The sequence below is a fragment of the Meriones unguiculatus genome, chromosome 3 (genome assembly GCF_030254825.1).
Source record: "Meriones unguiculatus strain TT.TT164.6M chromosome 3, Bangor_MerUng_6.1, whole genome shotgun sequence".
NCBI classification, from domain to species: Eukaryota; Metazoa; Chordata; class Mammalia; order Rodentia; family Muridae; genus Meriones; species Meriones unguiculatus.
Window position 1 is genome coordinate 51579493 of NC_083351.1, and position 20537 is coordinate 51600029.

General features: G+C 47.7%; 2 protein-coding genes across 6 annotated transcripts in view; one reads left to right on the plus strand and one right to left on the minus strand.

Annotated features, from left to right (window-relative positions):
* Crhr2 (corticotropin releasing hormone receptor 2) overlaps positions 1-8477 on the plus strand; it is a 43946-nt gene extending 35469 nt beyond the window's left edge. For 3 of the 4 annotated variants that reach the window (XM_021648178.2, XM_021648187.2, XM_060379968.1), the window contains 4 exons: positions 4832-4917; positions 5123-5258; positions 5650-5691; positions 6795-8477. In XM_021648178.2, coding sequence (XP_021503853.1) covers positions 4832-4917; positions 5123-5258; positions 5650-5691; positions 6795-6935 — 405 coding nt within the window. In that variant the 3' untranslated portion in view covers positions 6936-8477. The remainder of the gene's footprint in view (positions 1-4831; positions 4918-5122; positions 5259-5649; positions 5692-6794) is intronic. The other variant, XM_060379967.1, reaches the window with a different exon arrangement.
* A 6519-nt stretch (positions 8478-14996) lies between these two features.
* Gars1 (glycyl-tRNA synthetase 1) overlaps positions 14997-20537 on the minus strand; it is a 41747-nt gene continuing 36206 nt past the window's right edge. For both annotated transcript variants that reach the window (XM_060379969.1, XM_060379970.1), the window contains exons 14-17: positions 19659-19768; positions 17264-17357; positions 16465-16655; positions 14997-15273 (exon numbers count right to left, since the gene is read on the minus strand). In XM_060379969.1, the coding sequence (XP_060235952.1) occupies positions 15148-15273; positions 16465-16655; positions 17264-17357; positions 19659-19768 (521 nt within the window). In that variant the 3' untranslated portion in view covers positions 14997-15147. The remainder of the gene's footprint in view (positions 15274-16464; positions 16656-17263; positions 17358-19658; positions 19769-20537) is intronic.

Below are 20537 nucleotides of genomic sequence, written 5' to 3' on the forward strand. Positions count from 1 at the left end.
AAATCATAAAGAAGGGAGGAGGGGCATTTGGCTTCCAGCTCCCTCCTGCTCAAGTGCGCTTCCTTCTCTGGCTGCACACTCCCTTCCTCTGGAGCCAGTTGCTTGTGCTAGCAGAGCAGAGCCCTCCTACAGGTTCTGTTCCCAGCACATCCGATCCTCACATGTTTGCTACATAGGAGAGATGGCACTCCTCATTGCAGAGATGAAGTCAAGGTTACAGCCACAAGTGGTGGAGCTGAGACCCAGGGACCAGACTCCTGCTTAACCAACCTGCCTGCTTTGCCTCCCTGTCTCTCCTATTGTCTGGATCCTGTGAAGGGAATCAGACAGTGGAGTCTGTGAGAAGCCTGCCCACCGCCCAGTGGTTGTTGTGGGAAAAGGATGATCATTCATTACAACTGGCACATGGCTTTTTAACCATGATTGTTACCCTGTGCCAATCTTCACAGCAAGTCTGTTGCTATCTGTGTTTAACAGATGAGGAAGCAGACTCCGTGGTTAGTGATTTGCCTAAGGCCACAAAAATGCAGTTGAATACCATGGGAATTTGAACCTGGAGACCCACACTTGGAGACAGGGGTTCATTAGAGGTGGTCGTGAGGTCCACAGCTGGGGGTATCAACAAAAGGCCAGAGGGTAAACCCAGTCAGGATCACCACCAGCACAAACAGCCTTGGTTTCAACCCGTGTACAAAGGTCTCAGACCTGTCCCTTTGGAGGTGGGGATGCCATCCTGTTCATCTTCCCTGGACGTTGCCTCAGAACTATTAACTCCCCACACCTTCAGTCTACCCTGCTTTCATGCTGAAGCATCTCTGTGACTCTAGAGAAAGCCTCAGGCCCAGCACTGCCCCCTGAAAGTGCTCTCAGGCCCAAAGAGCACAGGCTAGACATCTATGTCATATAACACTAAGGTCTGGCTGATTGATGCTGGGCTTTGTGGCTCATGGATGATGACTCCTTACTTCACATGCCTGCCCCTCCCCCCTCGCAAAAGTACCTGCAGGACCCTTAGAGAATACCTTGGCCATACCTGTTCCTAATGCAGATGCCCAAGGCCCCCAGCCTGCTCCAGCAACACTCACATGTAATAATAATCTGGAGTCCTGCCTATAAAGTCAGGTGTCCATAGCTGCTGGGAGAGGAAGTGAACTTCTTCCCCTTGCTCTTCCTGTCCTCAGCTCCCTGAATGTAGTGATGCATCTAGTGAGCCCCAGTCTCCCTGGGGTGGTAGCAGCTGACCAAGTCCATCCTGAGGGGTTCCGGGCTTTTTAGACCCACACAGAGCAGGCAGGTGTGGTCCTGAAGTAGGCGTGGTGCAGACAGCTACAAGATGGGTGAAAGCCAAAAGGAGGAGACAAGTACAAAGCCTGGAGAAGCCTGCTCAGAACCAGGAGAGGACAGGGTAAAGATGTCCCCAAGACGCCTAATTGTTTTCTGATCTTCTTTCCTGCCTCCCTGTTCATACCCTGCCCCCTTCTCAGCCCGAGCCTACAGTGAGGATCTAGTAACAGAGGAACTTGTGAGCAAGCAGCATGACTTACCAAGTACCTCGCCCCTCAGCAGGTTCACTTATTGAGGGTGCAGAAGCAGTGAGCTGGTTTTGTACTTTCTCTGCCTTGGATTATGGTGGCAGGCAGGGTTGTGCTATGAGCCCTATGGGACACGTGGCTTGAGCGTCTTGGTTTAGGGTGTGATTCTGAGAAAATTCTGCCCCTCTTGGGACACCGCTCTCTCCCACTCTAATGCATAGCTGATTCTTGGGGTCAGCATGAGGACTAGGGGCCTCAGATATATGTCGGTGCCCTAGACTCTTCCTTAGCAGGTCCTGGGGTACCCAAATCCTCCTTGGAACAGGCCACCTATGGGGGGGGGTGCTGAACATGAGAGGGTAGCCAGCTTCTGTTCACCCACATTTCCTTAACCCATGTAGGAGCAGCATGTGTAGGAGCTAGGAGAAGGAGGGTGCCAAAGCCAGCCCTACTGTCTTTGGCATGACAGCCTACTACATGTCAGCCTATTGTGCCTGTGCCTCTGTAAAGCATGGCTGGTGGTGTGCACTGCCTGTGAAAGAGGCTGTGGCTTGAGGAATAGCTGTGGAGTGCTTGGGGATGCACCTGAAATGGTATGAACACTAGCACTTCACTGTTGAGCTCTAGGCAGGCGTAGGCCTTCCAGGGCCCATCCTGTCACAAGAGAGTACAGACCAAGACAAGATCTGGTCACATGGTGGCTGCCTTGATACATTCCAGGCCCAGGCCCTCTTTAGGCCTGGATCCCACTCCACTGAGCCTCCTGAGGAGAAGCAGATGGAACACAAGTGTCCATAGCACTAAACCACTGATGTTGGGGGTACGGAAAGATTAAGACCTCTCAGGGAGAGCTTCTTCAAGGAGCTAGCCTCACCTGTACCACTCTAGCTGACTCAAAATCTGCCATGTAGGCCACCTCAAGAACATTCCAGAGTGGGGGAGAGTACCCGGCAAGGGAGTTGTTGAAGGAGATGGATTTTCTTGTGTGGGTTTTCGGGTGCTTCCACTTCCTAGAACTTGTCTTGGCTCCCAAAAGCAGCATTACACTGGCCACCATCAGGGGCTGGCTCCTCCACCCAAGGCCCCTCTCTCTTGGTCTGCTCTCTGCCTGGAAGCTTTCCACATTCATAGCTAATATCATTGTCACCAGCCCTCAGCTTGTTTATTTCGGTGTCATTTACTCAGCCTTCTCTGAGTGAGCCCCTAAGAAAAATGCAGTCTTCTCCATCCACAACGAGGCCACAGAAATCCGTGAGCAGGCGCTGTGTCTGCCTGTCCTCATGCCTTTCACTGGTACTCCAGCACAGAGGCTGGAGTGCTAAGGTGATTGGATGAATGTGAGGATGGAGAGACACACCCAGAGCCAGACTGGATGAGGTTTGGGTAAAAACGGCTCACCGAGGAGCTGGCATGTTTTGCTATAATGGAGTAGTGAAGAAGACAGTATGGTCTGACATGGTCAAGGGGCTCCTGGTCAGAGAGGAAGGGGTCTCGGGGTGAGGCTGGTGTAGACGTCATAAAGAAGGAGGCTGGGAAACTAGCTCAATAAGGAGAAGGTAGCTTCCGGGAGACACAAAACCAGGCAGGGGTAGCCTGTTAGTAAAAGGAAATGCTCCATATCAGCCGCATTGCCTGTGGAGCTCACCTCACAGAGCAGGGCCGTGTAGCCAAGTGGTGCTTGGTGACTGCTGAGGGCATGGGTGGGTGGATGGATGGATGGATGGATGGATGCATGCACGCATGTATGGGCAAAAACAATGGTTGGAAAACTGAAGGAAGTGTTTGGTGGGAGGGTGGATGGATGAATGAATGTTTGCCGTGCGAATGGACAGATGAAATACTTGGGTAGATGGACTGAATGAACTAGTTAGAATAGAAAGAATAGAATGATATTTAATACAAGAAATGTTACAGAAATTTGAATATCTTTTTATTCCAACAGTCTCTACTCTCAGAGAAGTCAGAAAGAACAGGAAAAAGACTAAGAACTTTGTTTTGCCTTAGGCTAGGTGATGCTTTAGAGAAAGCAGGCAGCAGGCATGTGCAGCCTTCTGGAAGGCTTCCTCTCCAGCTCTCTGTGGACTCACTAGGCCATGTATTATACATGCGTGTGAGAGAGCAGTAAGGCCACAAGGAGGCAAGAGTCCGAGTCCTCCAAACCCCCTACCTTCCAGCTTGGGAGATAGTCAGGGACTACACGGCTGATACACACTAATATCCTTACTCTCTGCCAGGGAGCTATGGTACGGGAGGATTAGAAGGGCTGGTTCTGTAGAAGCAATGGGTTTTCCTAGACAGAGACTGGGTGGGCACTTCTGTGTCTCCACACCTACAGGCCAGCAAACATCTTTAGGCTAATTACGTGTCTGCTGGCCTGTGAACACTTTCTGAGAGGAACAGTCGCAATGGGGGCACACACGCTCCCATCCCCATTTGTTTGCACTTAGCAGCACATGAGGAGAAATGCAGGCACACCATGTTCCCAGATAAACACATATGCATGGTCGCACAAGGCCCACTCTGAGACAAGCACCTGTGGTCAAGCGTACAGGGCAGCATACACAGGTGGAGAGCACAGCCATGAGGACCAGCTGACAAATTTACTGACCCTTGAGATCCCCTCAGAGAGCAAGAGACTCTGGGAATCCACAGAGAGCCATGCAGCAGGAAGCGGACTCTAGAGCCAGCAGACCCATGCGGTCAGAAGCGGGCGTGTCTTCAAGGTTAAGGGAAAGCAGCTAATGAAGATAAATTAGTCCTTTCCCAGTGCTGCCTATTTATCTTCCTAGACTGTGGGTGCCTGAAAACTTAGGAGCACCTAAGAGCAGGTGTGATAGAGATTAAACACGCCATCTGGCCTGCGTCCCCCTACTCTGGGACAGAGCTGAAAAGGACCTTTGACCAACCCAGAGCTGGTGAGAGTGTGAGGGCCTCTGAGATCCTCCACCAATATATAGGGAGCCTGTGACCAAGAGAACACAGGTGGATCAGAGATCTGGGGTGCAGTTCTGTGAAGTCTTAGAGTAGGGCAGGGGTTGGGACTCTTGAAAGTGACCCTAGAGGAGTGAGTGGTCACTTCTCCCACCCATCTCCTTTATGAGCTGCCTGGGCCATGGATGGAGTGCAGGCCCTGAGGCCAATGGGGTGCCTCCTGCCCTGGCTAGGGAGGAGCAGAAGTTGGGCGACCAAAGCAGGTGCTTCCTGCTGGGGCCTGTGTCTGGGAGCCAGGCACCAGGGATTCTGTTTCTCAGCCCACCCCCACTACTGACCTTCCCTTGTCCCTCTCCGCTTTATTCCAGATCAATTTTATATTTCTCTTCAACATCGTCAGGATCCTCATGACAAAATTACGAGCGTCCACCACAACCGAGACAATCCAGTACAGGTATGGCAATGCCCAGATGCCTTGACCTGGCAGGCAGGGAAAAAGCAAGAAGGTCCTCTCACCAGAGCCCTTGGAGTCCTCACTCCTAGAGCTTGCTTGAACTCCCAGAAGCCAGGCGGGGCGGGGTACCCCATCTACCCACCTGAATGAGTCCTGCCTGAAGGTGAGCTCCAGTTTGTCACCACCCTCTTGCCTTCCCATCCAGGAAGGCAGTGAAGGCCACCCTGGTCCTCCTGCCCCTGCTGGGCATCACCTACATGCTCTTCTTTGTCAATCCTGGAAAGGACGACCTGTCCCAGATTGTGTTTATCTATTTCAACTCTTTCCTGCAGTCCTTCCAGGTAGGCACCCCAGCAGCAATGTACTTCCCAGGCCTGGGTGCTCAGACTGGGCCAGCACCCCAGGACCAGTCATCCAAGCACCAAAACACAAGGGCTTGCTCGCTTAGAACCCTGCTTGGCCCCACATGCTGCCCAGGCTGTTCTGGTTGTGTCACCTCCATCCCAGGGTTCAGCTGTCCTAGAGCTTTGGAGAGTACTTAGGACAAGTACTCAGGAGGTTGAGGCCGGAGCAGACCCTGGTGTAACTAACTGCATCCCTTGTCTGGGCCCAGGACCTCTGAGTCCTGGGCCCTGGGAGGTGTGTGTGCTCCTAGCCATCCTGTGTCCTCCCGCACCTCCAGCTGGAAGGGCTCCAAGGCAGATGCCTGACTTCTCATTCCTTCCTTCCTAGGGTTTCTTTGTGTCTGTTTTCTACTGCTTCTTCAATGGAGAGGTAGGAGACAGGGCCTTTGGGGTGGTCTAGAAGCTCAGGCCTCCCAGACGGCACTCCCAGGTGGTTCGCTCAAGCTGTGCAGCCTTTAAAAAGAACGTCACCTGCTCAACTGCACCTGATGGGAGAGGGGCTGAGACACCACTCAGCTTCAGGGGAACAGGACTTCTCCCACAGAGCCAGTTTAAGCCAGCTACACAAGCCAGAAGTAATATACTGCACTCAGGGCTTGCCCTCAGAGTCAGGGGTCAAGGTGCCCCAAAGCAGCGCCTGCCAGTCAGACAGAAGGGATGACAGAAGCAAGCTTCCAGAAAAATGTGAGGTGGCATATGTCATTCAAGCATTTCTTTACAAACTCAGCAGAAAAGAAACTGACAGGGGCTGGTGAAATGGCTCCGTGAATAAAGGCACTTGGCTGCCAAACCCGATGACCTGAGTTCAGCACCAGAAATGCACATGGTAGACGAAGAGACTCAGCTCCTGAATCAGAGTTTACCTCCACACATGCTGTGGTGCTCACTGGTAACGCACGCACACACACACACACACACACACACACACACACACACACACACATGCACGCACGCACACATGTGCACGTAGGGACGCACATACAAAGTCACTCAGGAAGAAGTTGTTTCTTCCATTACAACACAAACAGAAGAGACTCAAGCAGGTGTAGCAATGAACAAGCCAGGAGCTGTCTCTTAGGCAATGGTAGAGAAGGCAGAGGCTGCAGATGTGACAAGGAGAGGCTCTTTCTGATGAGGAGAAAGCTAGGCCTGATGCCTGCTACAGCGGGGGCTGAGCTGAACTGAGGGGCTGACTTACAAAGCCAGAGATGCCTAATTCATAGTGGCAGGGGAACTGGAACCTTAAGTAGGCCCATGGCCTCTCCAGGAGAGGGAAAGGGAGGGGCGGTCCCTGAAGGAAGCTGCCGTGTAGGCAACAGTTTTCATAGGAGAACAGTTTGGGGCCCCATTAGCCCCTTGGGGTGAGGGGGGCAGGCAGAGGGCCATCCCAGACTCTGTTAACAGCTCTTGAGATGGGGATGGGGATGCCAGAGGACTGGCTCAGCAGGTGACTGAACCTCTCCATCCCTGCAGGTGCGCTCAGCCCTGAGAAAGCGGTGGCACCGCTGGCAGGACCACCACTCTCTCCGAGTGCCTGTGGCCCGGGCCATGTCCATCCCCACGTCTCCCACCAGGATCAGCTTCCACAGCATCAAGCAGACAGCTGCTGTGTGACCCTCTGTCACCCATCTGCCCACCACTCCACCAATGAGGCAGCTTCCCATCCTCTACAGCCTTCTCCTGGGTCCTCCCTGCTACACTGGCCCTTGCAGTGCAGGAGAAGGAGGGGGAGAAATCAACTCTCCGGCCTGGAAGGAAAGGAAAGCAAAGCTACGGAAGGGGGTGACTGAAGGACCAGGACCCAGTGCAGCCACACATCCCCAAAAAAGCGGGAGCAGGGGGCATCGCAGGACCCTCAGAAAGGGTAAATCTCATGTCACCAAGCCTCTGTGCACCCAGCCGCTTTTGTGGATCCTCATTGCAGTACCATTTACATCTGAAGAAACTGAGGAACGGAGCAGGCAAGGGCCTGGACAAGTCACACAGCTACTTGCCCTGCTCACAGCACCCACAGTTGGCTCTGCTCCTTGCTTGCCATCTCCACGCTTGGGGTAGAGAGGGAGGCAAGAATTAACTTATCTGGCTCCATCCCAGGGACGGACTAGCAGAGAAGCTTCCCTCCTCAGTATCAGTCCCTCACCAAACTGCCCCTCCACTCCTTCCCCAGTCCTCCTGCCCCTGTGGCTCCAGGAGAATGCTGGCTTCCAGTCCGCCATCCGTCCTGGGAGACCCCCATTCAGCCTGGGCTCAGTCTGGGGACCAAGTGAGACTGATGGAAAGCCACACTCTTAGGCCAATCTGATACACAGTGCTGGACAGAAGGGGAATAGAAGTACCAGGGCCAGACGGAATGGGGTGAGCATCCCTCAAATCAGAGTATATCTGGTGAGTGGTTGGAACAAGGACCCCAGGCTCTCCTCAGACTGCTTCAGCCTCTGTTGAAGCTCTCTGTGACATCAGCCAGGCATTTGTGGAGCTGGCAGCCTTCGAAATCAAACAACTAGACATTGGAGAGATAATGTGGGCCAATGATGAAGGCAGAATGTCTGCAGGGCATAGCCACATCCCTCTCCTTAGAGATGATGATGGTCTGGGCCCTAGCAGGCTTTCCTGTGTGCTGTGGTAGGTTAGCAATCTTTGGGTTCAAAGGGCCTGAATCATCCTTGTCATCCCGGAGGGTGACATCTGCCCCATCCCCAGTGCAGTGCCTGCCTGTGCCAATGACTAATATTCTGGGACTGGGAGGGAGGGGAGGCAAGGCCCTTCTGGCTCCACCAGCAAGAAGAAACAGAGCTTGATTGCAGGCTGCGCCTCCATTCCTCTCTCCTTATAGCAGAAGGAGGAGGAGAGGCCAACAGACTATAGGCTTGAAAAGGGCCCCTTGTCTATGTACCCCACAAAAATAAACTTTGAAAAACTATGCGTTCTTACACATTTTTGGTTTGGCATTTAATACATTTTAAAGCATGAAAAGACGTGGTTTCTAACATTTGGTAAACATTTGAATTTTAGAGAAAAGCTGTCACAGCCCATTGAAACACACCAAATGACACCAGATACTGCCTGATTCCAGGGCCACTGTCACCTGTCTTCACACACTATGTCAGCAGGTACTTTATGTTGGGCCCTTTTTTTCTAGCTCCCACCTTCATTCCACTCTCTCTAGAAAATTTTAGTTTTAGAGATCTTCTTTGGCTTCCATTATTGAATTTCTCTGCCTGGCTTTGGGGATTTATTTAATTTTTTATTTTTTGTCTTCTAGGTTGGGCTATCGCAACTGTTTTATTTTCCTGGATCTGATGGACAGGGCCTTGCTCCTTAGCTCAGGCTGGACTCCTACTCACTGAGTAGCTTAGGCTTGCCTTGACCTTAAACCTGCCTGTCTCAGCCTCCTGAATGCTAGGATCATAGGCACATGCTTAAAACTATTTTCAAATATAAACAATTTATTAAAGCCTAATTGGATATTGAAAAGTTTTTTTACACTTACTTATTTCATTGGCAACAGGTGGGAGTGGGAGGGAAAGTCCTTGTGTGCCCTTGTTTTCTTTGTGGAGCCAAAGGAAAATTTGGGGTTGTCAGTTTTCTCTTTTCGGCATGAGGGTCCTTGGGATCAAACTCAGTTCATCTTGCTTTGGGGAAAGCACCTTTACATGCTGAGCCATTTTGCCAGCCCTAGACATTTATAGTTAGTTAGTTAGATAGATAGATATAGATTTAGATATACAGATATATAATTGTTAAGCCTAGAATGGAAATTGTGTGGAAACCACACCTCAGACAAATGAGTAGAAATTTAATTGTTCAGGAAATCATGGATTCATTTTATGGCAAGAATGGGTCAGAATTCAGGACCAATTTCTTTCTTTCATACCTTCTGTTTTTCCTTTTTTTTTAAAACAGCTGTATGTGCTCAGGCTTTTCAAATAAACAAGAAGCTGTAGGCATACCACTCACTTCCTTATACTGCGTCTGAGATGTATGTTCCAAATTGCATGGCAATCTATCATCAAAAAAGCTCTATCAGCTGCCGCTTAAGCCCTCTTTATATCAGACTGAAAAGAATGAACTGAAAATGATCCTGCAATAAGCTTCGAGTCCCCAGTCAGCGTGTGTTCAGCGTCTGCTGCCTGCTTCTTATATCAGATAGTGATGGGGGCTGGTGAAGTTTCCCACTTGGCAGTGCTCTAGAGAGTGATGTGGGCAAGGCTATGGCTCTGCTTCTTTCTTCACTGGGGAAGTGGGTGACAGGAGTGCCTAGGCTTGGCTTCCTCAAGGGGCAGAAATCATGCATGCCCTGCAGTCTCCCTGCCTTGCCAGAGGAGTGGTAATGGCTGAATTTATTAGCATCATGGATGCTGTAGAGAGGTGTAAATGGATTGGACCAAGAGGCCATTTAAAGAGCTGTTGGACTAGAAGAGCTGGGGGAGCTTGTCAAGAGCTGAAGCCACTGAGTCTCAGTATCACCCATCAGTGTTCCTCAGATGCTCTCCTCAGTATCACCCACCAATGTTCCTCAGATGTCCTCCTCCTCATTATCACTCATTATTTCTCCTGTCCAAGTTACCTGTCCAAGTACCTCCTCCTTATCACTCATTATTTCTCCTGTCCAAGTCGTACAGGGTTCAAGGTCTGTAATCAATGCTGAGTAGGACAGTGCTCCCCATGCCAGCACCATGAGAAGCCTCAAAAGTTACAGACCAGTTGGGTAGAGACTTCACCCCAGCATTGCCGCATTACCCTGCTCCCTAAGCTCCTGGTCATAGCCCTGGCTGAGTGGTGCCGTTGAAATTCCACCAGAGACATCAGGCCATCTCTCTGTCCTCACTCGTTAACCTCATTCAGCATCTGCTCCCTACAGCCCGGCCAGTCCTCATTAGTGTCTTGCAGTCTTCTGTGTTTTAAGTCACTCACTGAGCAGCCTTTCTGGAAAGAGGCCTCATTATCAGACTCTGTCAGAATAACTCCCAACACCCAGACCCTGTAGGCCCTTGGGCTTTTGTTTAACCCTTCCGCTCACCTTACTCTATAAAGCTGGAAAACATGAGCAAATGGCTAATTCCTCACCCTAATCCAATGGTCCTACCTGCAGTGAGACTGCAGATTCAGCCACAGCCACATCCTGGTTCCCAGCCCAGAGAACGTCCTCGAGTGGGGCCAGAAAGAGCGTGCTGGGGTAAAGGCTGGTAAACTATAAGTGTGGTTTCAAGAATGGCAAGTGATGGAGCATCTGTGGGGCAGAAGTCGGGGTGACGACATTTCCCAGGGTGCTTTGGGGAGAGTCCATGGAAGAAAAGCTAGTTGCCGAAGGCCTGGAGCCTCTAGAGCACCAGAGTCCCATGAAAGATGGCTGACAAAGCATGGAGAAATTGGATTCTGATAGAGCTAAAACTGTATAAACAAAAACAAAACATGCACATCTTCAGAGATGGAGACACAGGTCTCTCTAGAGTACAGCGTTTTGAGGTTCAGTGGACCCAGAAACTGGAAGGTAGTAAGGCACCCCTGGTAACTGTAAGCTCTGGGCATGAGCTAACAGGCATGGAAGTCACACCAAGTCCTCTTTCCACTGTGTGTGCCTGCATACTCAGGAGGCCCTAAGTTTCCAGGTCGTGGAGGGCTTACTCAGGGCCCACACTCACCGTGTACTGTAGCCATGTGTCCAACCTAGCAAGGGCCTGCAGACAGGACCACATCTAGTCCAGCTCCAAGCAGCCAGTCCTGTTAAGAGATCATCTGCCTCTTCTGGGGTCCCCAGGCCTCAGAGTGTCCCGCTGTCCATGAGGAACCTGTCTTGTTGGGGTACAGGTTTTAGACGTCCTTACATTTACTGCCTTAATCTTGTGATAATGTTGTAAAATAGGGTACTGGTTACATCATTTACTTGATGCCAACTGAAAGATGGTTTACAGTTCATAATAGGAGATGAAGTTTCTCCAGTTAGGGAGTTCTGAGGGATTGAGATTTTATTTCCCTAAAAAGCAGTCCCCACTAAATCTGCTCATTTGTCTAGTGGTTTCCGGCCTTCTGCTGGGTGGAGAATTGAGTTCTAGTCAAAGCTGAGGTATATGATATGCAAGGGGTGGTAGTCATTTCAAAGTAAACCAACTTTAATAGATTCACTGTGTATTGCTTCTCCCTTGGGCCCTTGGGGTGAGTTCAAGTGTAAAACCCAGCAGTGGTGATGACAGAAAAAGGGCATGAGGTGCTGGGTAGCAGGAAAGGACCAGTAGGAGAGTGGTCGTGGCTTAGAAAGGGGTAAAATACAGTGTCCCTCCCAGAGGGAAATCAAAAGCCACTGACTTTAAGGGCAGAATGGGACTATTTTAGCTACTGTGTATGATACAGACTGTATGTGACAGGAAGTTTAGACAAGTCTTTCCAATAAAGTAGATGGTGACGATGGTGGCAAAACACGGTGGTGGCTGAGGTGGCAAAAAGACCTGCATCTATATCTGAGGTATAGGTAGGTTAATGGTCTTCTTGAGACAAGAGAATCATTACTGAAGATGGGTGGATCAATGGAAAACATGAATTTGCAAGCTTGCTTCAGAATGGCAGTTCCCCAAATGCTAAATTTAGGGGTTCTTTTGCTTTGTCAGTGAGGTAGCCCCCCAACCCCCTACAATTTCATTCTACTTAATCTCACTGTCAATTAATGCTCTTGGATGCAAAGCAGTGAGTTTTGATGAGCCAAAAACGGTTTTAATTAGCCTAAATTGTTTCAGTTAGCATAACTGCTTTACAGCTAATTGTTGATGATTTGAGTTCTAAGATCTAACAAATGCAGAGGAAGGTCTATCCTGGCTCCTTTCTGCCAATTCCAGTGTTGAGAGCTGGGCTCCTCTTCCCAGCCTGAGACTGAGGCACCAGAGTTAAGGGAGGCTGCACCGCTGGATGCTGGGGAAGACCTGGGATGATGCTTTGGGCACAGATCTCCCTCCACCTCTGACTTCACCATCCCAACCCAGAAAACTCCAAAAGACCCCGCTGCTCATCCCACTTCCTCAGCTCACTAGATGCAAGGTCCTCATGAAGTTTAGTCTCAAAACCCTTCTCAGGAGCCCCGTCCAAACAAGAAAGCCCCCAAACAAGAGAGTTCCCTAGGGTGACAGCAGTTAAGTAGCAGCTCTTTTAAGGACTTCCCCAACACTGCTGCTCAATACCCACTGTAGAGAAAATTCCTACTGGAAAAATGTGGGGCTCAGAAGGGACTATTTTTCAAGTTGGAGGTTGAGAACCACAACTGGAGACAATGGAGTTAAAGCAATTCATTCTTCAAGGTGTCCACCTGGGGAAGGAGACTGTAGGCAGGGGGAGGGGCTGCAGGGCGCTCCTCTCAGGCAAACCCTGCTACAGCTCTGAAATCAGCGTCCTGGTTTCCGGAGAAGACATTAGTTCCAGCTACATGGTCTTAACATGATTACTGCTTAGAGGCAGCCAGATAACCAAGACTTATTGGATAGGCAACAGGAGGTGAATTTTGAGGCAGAGCCCGATTATTCATTCATTTAGTTACTGAATCTTCAATTCAATTTCATGTCCATTTTGGCCAAATGTCCCAAACACCTGTTTGAAACATAGATTTTCAACAAAGAGGGTACAAGCTGTGTAGTAAGCAATGCTCTCAAAATCTCTCCACGCTAGCCCCACCCATTATACCAGGGAAACCTGGTCATGCTAGGTTTTTCCTGGGGCAGCTAAAAGAACTGGAACTTTTTTCTCCAGGGCATCTGATCCTCTCAGGCATACATTCCATAGAGCCTCACTCACTGAGATTACACTGGCCAATGCGACTGTAAATGAAGGTCTACAATGAATGCCTGAGTGACCTTGTTCTCATCACCAAGAACTGGGACCATCTCATTACATTAGTAATGTTTTCCTAGCTTGGTGGTGGAGACCCTTTCTGGAATGCCCACCTATACTCAGTGCTTTGCTACTACGGTTTTTAGATAACATTAAGGTGTTATATGCCTGTGGAAGCCAGGTGAACTTAAAACTTGGCCAAGTGTCCTGAAGTCCAACCTAAGCTGTAAAGAACTCTACCACTGGTTTCTTTAAATTTCATGGAACTGATTAGTCTGAGCCCCTTCATCACTACTCAGAAGAAATGATTTCTGAACCTGGCTATATGTTCAGCTTTCCATTTGATACAGACCTGAAACAAAGACATTTTTCTTTAAATCTAAATAGCACTGCAGAGCATCAAGCCAGAAATAAGTGGGCTTTAAACCACCACTGGTCATCAGCAAAAATGTGTGTGCAATAGGCCTATTCATTTAGGATGCAGCTCTTTGCACACCTGTGCTTAAGTCCAGTTGAGTCAGGTGCAAAAATCAATGGTCAGAGCTACTGCCCATGGTCCTCACTAGGGAAATCCTTCTTGGAGAAGACACTCATTCTCCAGGGAGAATCATACACCTACATGCTGAGGCAGAGCAGAGGAAGGCGGGCTTGCAGATCACACAGTGTGTAATTCATGAAGAGCGAGTCTAGCAGAGAAGAGAGCTTTAGCTTTGGCTGAAATCCTTTTACAGAGCAAGGTAGGCAAATTCTACTGTATGGTTAATAAATCTTCCCATATTAACGAGCTCATCAGTCTGCACTAATTGTTTTTGCTATGGTGAAACCTGCTGTAAAGGGAAGCACACGTGAAGAAGGCAGGGAGAATTAAGAATGTGAGGGATCCCTGGAGAATGAGTGGTTCGTTTAGAGTATGGTTCATTTTAATTTAACAACAAATGCTCAGAGTAGAAGCACTCAGAAAGAAGACAAATCAGCCTTGGTATAAGGATTTTTTTTCCCAACAAGGTCTGTTCATAAGTTCAATGCTGGGGGTTAGGGCTTGGGTATATAGCAGTGTTTCCGGAACATGCACAAGCATTCCAAGCTCCAGTCTTGTCCTGGAAAACAAAAATGGTCCCCACTAATTCAGGATCTTTGTTGAGTCCCTACCACCCACAGCACTGTGGTCAGTACCATAGCAAAGGTGGCGAGAGAACACTGGAGACTCTGGAGGCCAACAGGCAAGAGCTGGGGAGGCAGCCAAGGCCTGAAATCTACAAATCTCCACTTCCTTAGCTTTATTTGTTCCTTAGGTGTCTCAGTGTTCTACACAAAAATGTACCAGCAGCAAAGCACCTTTTTAAAAAGCCCAAACTATAAAATCACAATTGGACACTGGACAAGGCTGAGCCAGACAAGCAAGCTGGGTCTCCTCTGGCCTCAGGAAGCCAGTGACTTCTAGAACTCCCAAGAAAGCCAGAAATTGAGGCCACAGAGTAGACAGAACCCCCACCCCAGCGTTGCCTTCCCCATCCACTCAGCCTTTCTCAGAAGCCACTCACCTGCCTGGAGACAGCTGTCTCTTTGGCACAGAGCACTACTTGCTCATCACCAGAGAGTAGACTAGTGCCTGCTGGGAGCTGAGGTGGGAACGGAGGCTTACGACAAATGGGCGTAGGAACTCTTTTGGATACAAATGTTCTAAAGTTGGACTGTGGTTGCAGAACTCCGTGAGTACACTAAGTTGTGCACTTAAAATAATTTGCAGTATACAAATTGTACTCCAACATAATTTTTAAAGATGTGTTAAACACAAGCACATCTAACCAAAGGTCTGAGAGAAATGTCTTTGCTAAGAAAATGGAAGCACAACAGATGGATTATAAATTTGTTCAGAATTCCTTCAACTTTAATTGTGGGGGTAAAATCAAGCAGCCACTGAGGAAAAATACAGTCCCTGGAAGCAATCACAATTTTTTGTGTAGTGAACATGATGCGTTATTTATTAGCACAGGTGGTCACAAGTTGCCAACTGTTCTCATTCCTCTACTGTCTCTTTTTTGCCAGTCTCCTGCCCTTCAAAGAAAGGGTACCTGGCCTCCACATCAGCCCATGTGATGTTGCCGTTGGCCAGATCACGGACCACACTGGGCAGTTCAGAGACCTAGGAAGAGAAAAGAAGTCCCAGCATTAGCCAACTTCACATTTGTGAAGAGTGCCCTTCCCTTGAATTGCGGAACCCTTATACTTAGTACAGAGCAAAATGCCATCTACATAATGATGGCATACATTTACAAGCTGTTATTATGCTCATCCCCTCCCAAGCTGGGGTCTTTGCTCTCAGGTACCCTAAGCCACCACCTCCCCTCACACAGCTCAGCACTGCCACAAAGCTTCTCGTCTCATTCTGCATCTCAGGTTATTTCACACCTGTTACATTTAACTCCTGTAGTTCATCAAGTATATGAAATGCTGCAGAGCCAGCTGCTGCCCAGCAATATGCAGTGGTTTACAAAGCTGGGCGTGGAAATCCAGTATCTGCTACCCTTCTGCAGCCCTTCCCTCTCCTACCACTGACTAATGGGTTGGCAGATTAGGGTTGGGGATCTTGCAGCTCTAGCAAGTTCTCAGGAAATGCTGATGTTGAGGCTGCAGTTCTCAGTGTGTGTGTGTGTCCCAGACTGGTGTATAAAGGCAAGTCAGAAACACATGATTTACGAAGTGGACTGTGAACCTTTTGGGATAAAAGCAGTTTTTATTTCTATTTTCCTTATTGTAACTGCTTCAAACGGAGTACTAGTAAGTACTCTAAATAAATACCTACTCAAAGATAATAAATTAGCCAGGCTATTATTAATATCAGCAACCCCTCCAGCCCCTTCCTATACTATTCAGCTATCATTCCTTGCTTGTCCCACCCCAGTAGTCCCTTTTCTTTACACAGAATTACAAAGATATTCCATCTCCAATGGACCAACACCAAGTTTATATACACATTTTTATAGAAATATAATGATAAAGATGTCTAAGTCCCCAAAGCTTGCCAATAAAACTATGGCAACAGCCTCATGGGATGACATTTCTATTGCCCAGTAAACAATCAACCATAAAAACAAACTGCTGGAAAAGGAGCCCAGAGCAATCTGAACGTCTATACAATATTAGAGAAATGCTAATGGGTAGTTTCATAATTAAACCAAACAGTTCTGGGAATCTGGGCTTTGTCTGATTCAAACCCATAATTAATGTTACAAAGAAAAAAAGACCAAGAAGATAAATACATCAAAGTCCAAAGCAAGACAGGAGGAAGCTTGAACATGTCCAAGACTAAATGTATCAAAGGAAAGCCAGGCACCTCTGCCCTTATCTGTCGCATGGAGTCTCGCTCCCTCAGAGTTGCAGTGTGGGGCGTCTTGTTCACTGTATCAAAGTCAATGGTGATGCCAAACGCCACGCCAATCTCATCAGTCCTTGCATAGCGCCTTCCAATGGACCCAGAGGAATCATCTACTTTGTGAGACACGCCATTCCTTGTCAGAGCTTCCGCTATTCAGAACAGAGTGAGATAAGAGTGAAATACTGCAAAACTCTTGGTGTCATCTGAACGCAGACTCAGAAGCTCAGGAAACATAAATGACCCTGAGACTAGAGAGCAGAAAGTCCCAGTTGCACGGTGTTTACTGAGTCCCTTCCTGGAGCCCAGATAGCCACTGCTATCTACCCCCAACACAGCTGCATGGGAGGAGACCTGATGGCGTTGAGGTAGGAGCAGCCACCTCTGTCTGCACAGCCCTGAGCTGCTCATGCCAGCTTCCCTTTTCAGAACTCAGAGGGAAGGGGGCTAGCACTCCTGGGACCCCTTCCAGTGTTGTAGATTCAGTGGTTGTAGGTCCTGTAGAATGCTGTATTCCACTAAGGTCTTGGGAAGAGAGTACCAAGGTCAGTAAAGATGAGTAGGAGCAGCAAGGAATCCTTCAATCTGACTCCTGGCTCCTGACCTACCCAATGCTAAGATATCTGAGCAAGCATGCAGACGCTAAAATCCCATTCATTCATATTCGATCTATGCTTTTACTGAAACAAATGATACATTCTGTAAAACTGAGTCTGTATGACAGTGTTCCCATGGAGATTACCCAATTGGATTTGCTTACATAATTCCTTGACAAATGGCATGAACTCTTGGTTTTGGCTCAGTGGAAGGACAGAACATTTGAATGGAGCAACCACAGCAGGAAAACTGAAGAACTAGATGATTAAAAAAAAAAAAAAAAAAAAGAAATCCAAATATTAATTTATAGATAGCTGTTAATGTCTCAAAGCGCAAGTAGTTACTCTCAGTAGGTAACTAACACCACTTTACTGTCAACTATCAGAACACTAGGTAAGATAATCAGTGCAACAGAAGAAGCACCAGGAGGGCTGGGACCAGAGCTTCAGTGTGAGTGTGGCCCCGCCTGATGAATTCTCTGAACCTGTTTCTAAGAGTGGGCCTTTACTTCCTACTCCGCTGAGCTCACAGATGATGTGAAAGCATTCTGAACGCTGATGCTGTGTGTGTTCCCGGTGGTCATTTGGGGGACCTACATAAAGGAAAGCCTTACTTCTTTCTGAGGACCACCTGAAGCACCTCCCAGAGAATTAAATGGCAGTGCCAAAATTGCAACCCACAGGCCCTAGTGGAAAAGTACAACCAAAAATTTTAATTAACTCAGACAGAGATAGTGTACAAAAGAAATTAAACAAAAAACATGTAAGATTTTCTATCATCCTTTAGGGAGTAAACAGTCCAACCCTCCTACACTGTGCATGAACGATAACTCAAAATCAAGCCAGCTGATGCTCTGCGGCAGGAAGCCAGCTGCCCATTTTGGGTTGGAAATGAGAGCTAAGGCAGTTCTTAAATAGTATTTGTACAAAAGGTTCATCTGAAGGCAAGAACATGCAGCTTGGAGTGGACCCATTAAACTGCTGACTGACAAGAGTAGAGGCTAGCTCCTGCTCAAAACTTAATTAGCCCCCTGACAACAGGCAATGACAAATACCCTGCTGTAAGGAAACTATACTCCAGCACACAGAGGCTTACACCACAGGATGTTCAGAACCTAGTTCCTTCCTTTAGCTTGTGATCACTGTATTTCACATGAGAAGCAGGAACTTGCCTTTACAGAATTTTTTAATTTCACTAGAAATGTTTTCATACCAAATTTGTAGGCAAATGGACTAAGTAAGTGGGTGCTAATAATTCAGAAACATTTTTGGCTTCCCGCAGCCTAATCAAATTTCTCTTCACGAAGGGACTCTATGCAATTCATAATAGTGTGACTAATTTATTCTTGTTTAGCCTTTATGAAATGTCTATTAAAGCTCTAGTTATATCAATATTGTTTAATTCAAAGAAACAGCCAAAATATTTTTTTCTTAAAAACTAAAAACCTTTCTATTAGAAAACTAAGCAGAAAAAACATGAAGCGAAACTGACATCTAAAGAACACCTTCAGTATGCACACCATCACTCTGTGAAATGAACCTGGTCTACATGGGTGTACTGCTGTCTGGTCCAGGCTCTTACTATTTGCCAAATGAAGGACAGCTCATGCTGGGAATGATGATGCAACCTCAGTGCAGAGATTAAAAGCTAATACAATTGTATTAGCTACTAGTACAACAGTGTATCAGACCTTCTAGAACACTGGCACCAAGAATTCAACAGTTCATTCTTCAAGGCTCAGTGCTTTGCAAAGATCCGCAGATTGATATCCAACACTACAAATACGCTCAGCTTTGGACTGCATGTAAATGAGACCGTTTCATTAGTCAAAAGGACACAGACATAAATATCCTCTCTCTTTTCTAGCTAGTCTTTTGACTATTTTCCTGGAAATGTGCTGAAAGCTACAGGAATACACCTTCCACAGACAGAGTGAGATGACAAAGACAAAGGCTCACAAGGTCGAGGAGACAGAGTGGAAGGCATGGAGCCAAGATGCAGGATCATTAGCTGAAGAGAAAACTTGAACGCTTTATAAACTCCTACTTCCTTAATGCTGGAATGCCAAGAGACTACCCCAAGGGCTGCCCCCTCTAAGATCTGTCAGGTGAATACACTGGGATTCTGTTGTGTGTTGGGAGAGTAACTAAAGGAAAACTAATAGCCCCAAGTCACACAGGTACCTGGGTCTCAGCCTGAACTTATCAGTTTGCTAGAACAGAACCTAGGAATTTGCATTGTATCTTGTAAGTAAGACAGAAGATCCAGGCAGCTTGGCTAGTTATTAATAGCACATAATTTGGTAGTCTGGCCAAATGGCCATCCTTCCTAATTTTCTAAAATCAAAGGGCCAAACCAAAAAGTATGACGTCAGTCACCAATGCAACACAGTTCCCCAGACATGCTATCTCAGTGTACAAATCACCATACAGCCACGACAAAGGCTTCCAGAGTTACCTGCACATGCTAAAATTCAGGTAAGACTTCAAGAGTGCTCTGCTTGGGTGCACATGTCACCAGTAAGTAACAGCTAGGAGCTCGTTCCAGGAGCAGCTCACCTTTCTCTGTTCATCTCCCTCTCGGATATGGAATGTATGTTCCAATATGGTATACATGATCCTGCCCAGGCCGAAGGAGGGCTCAATTACACTTGGAATAACTTCTTCCACTGCAAAAGAGGTGACAACTTAGTAATATTCTCTCAAGAACCACATTATCCAAATCAGAGCCTTGAAATAATCCTTGGCACCAAAACTACCCTAGAGAGGTTTTGATCTCTGTACAGGAGGATGAATACACTCATAAGAACTATGTGCTGATAAGAAACATGACCCCTTTAAGAGTCATACTGGCTACAGTAACTGCTCTACCACCTGCTCTGCCTTTCTAGAAAACTAAGAGACCTGGAGCTTTCATTAAGACTTTGTGAAATCAACTACTAGAACTAGAGAGATGGCTCAGCAGTTAAGAGCAACAGCTGCTCTTCCAGAGGGCTCAGGTTTGATTTCCAGCACCCACAGGATGGCTCAGAACTGTTTGTAATTCCAGTTCCAGGGAATCTGAAGCCCTCTTCTGGTCTCCGGGCACACTTGTGGTACCCAGACATATATGTAGGCAAAACACCCACATACATAAAAAAACAAAACAAACAAACAAATAAACAAAATCAAATACATTAAGGCAGGCCTGGTGATGCAAGCTTATGATCAGGAGGCTCAGGGAGGATTGCTAGTTCAAGAACTGCCTGGGCTAGAGCAGCTTTAAGGCCACCCTGGACAACTAAGGTAGGACCAAGTTAGTACCATTGCATTCAACACTCTATGGTCAGGAAACACTAAGCCCAGTATCTCATCAAACACCATACAGGGCCCCACAGCTCTTCCTATAGGCCACATTCAGAAAATGTATTCGTGACTTACTACATGCAGAGGCTCTAT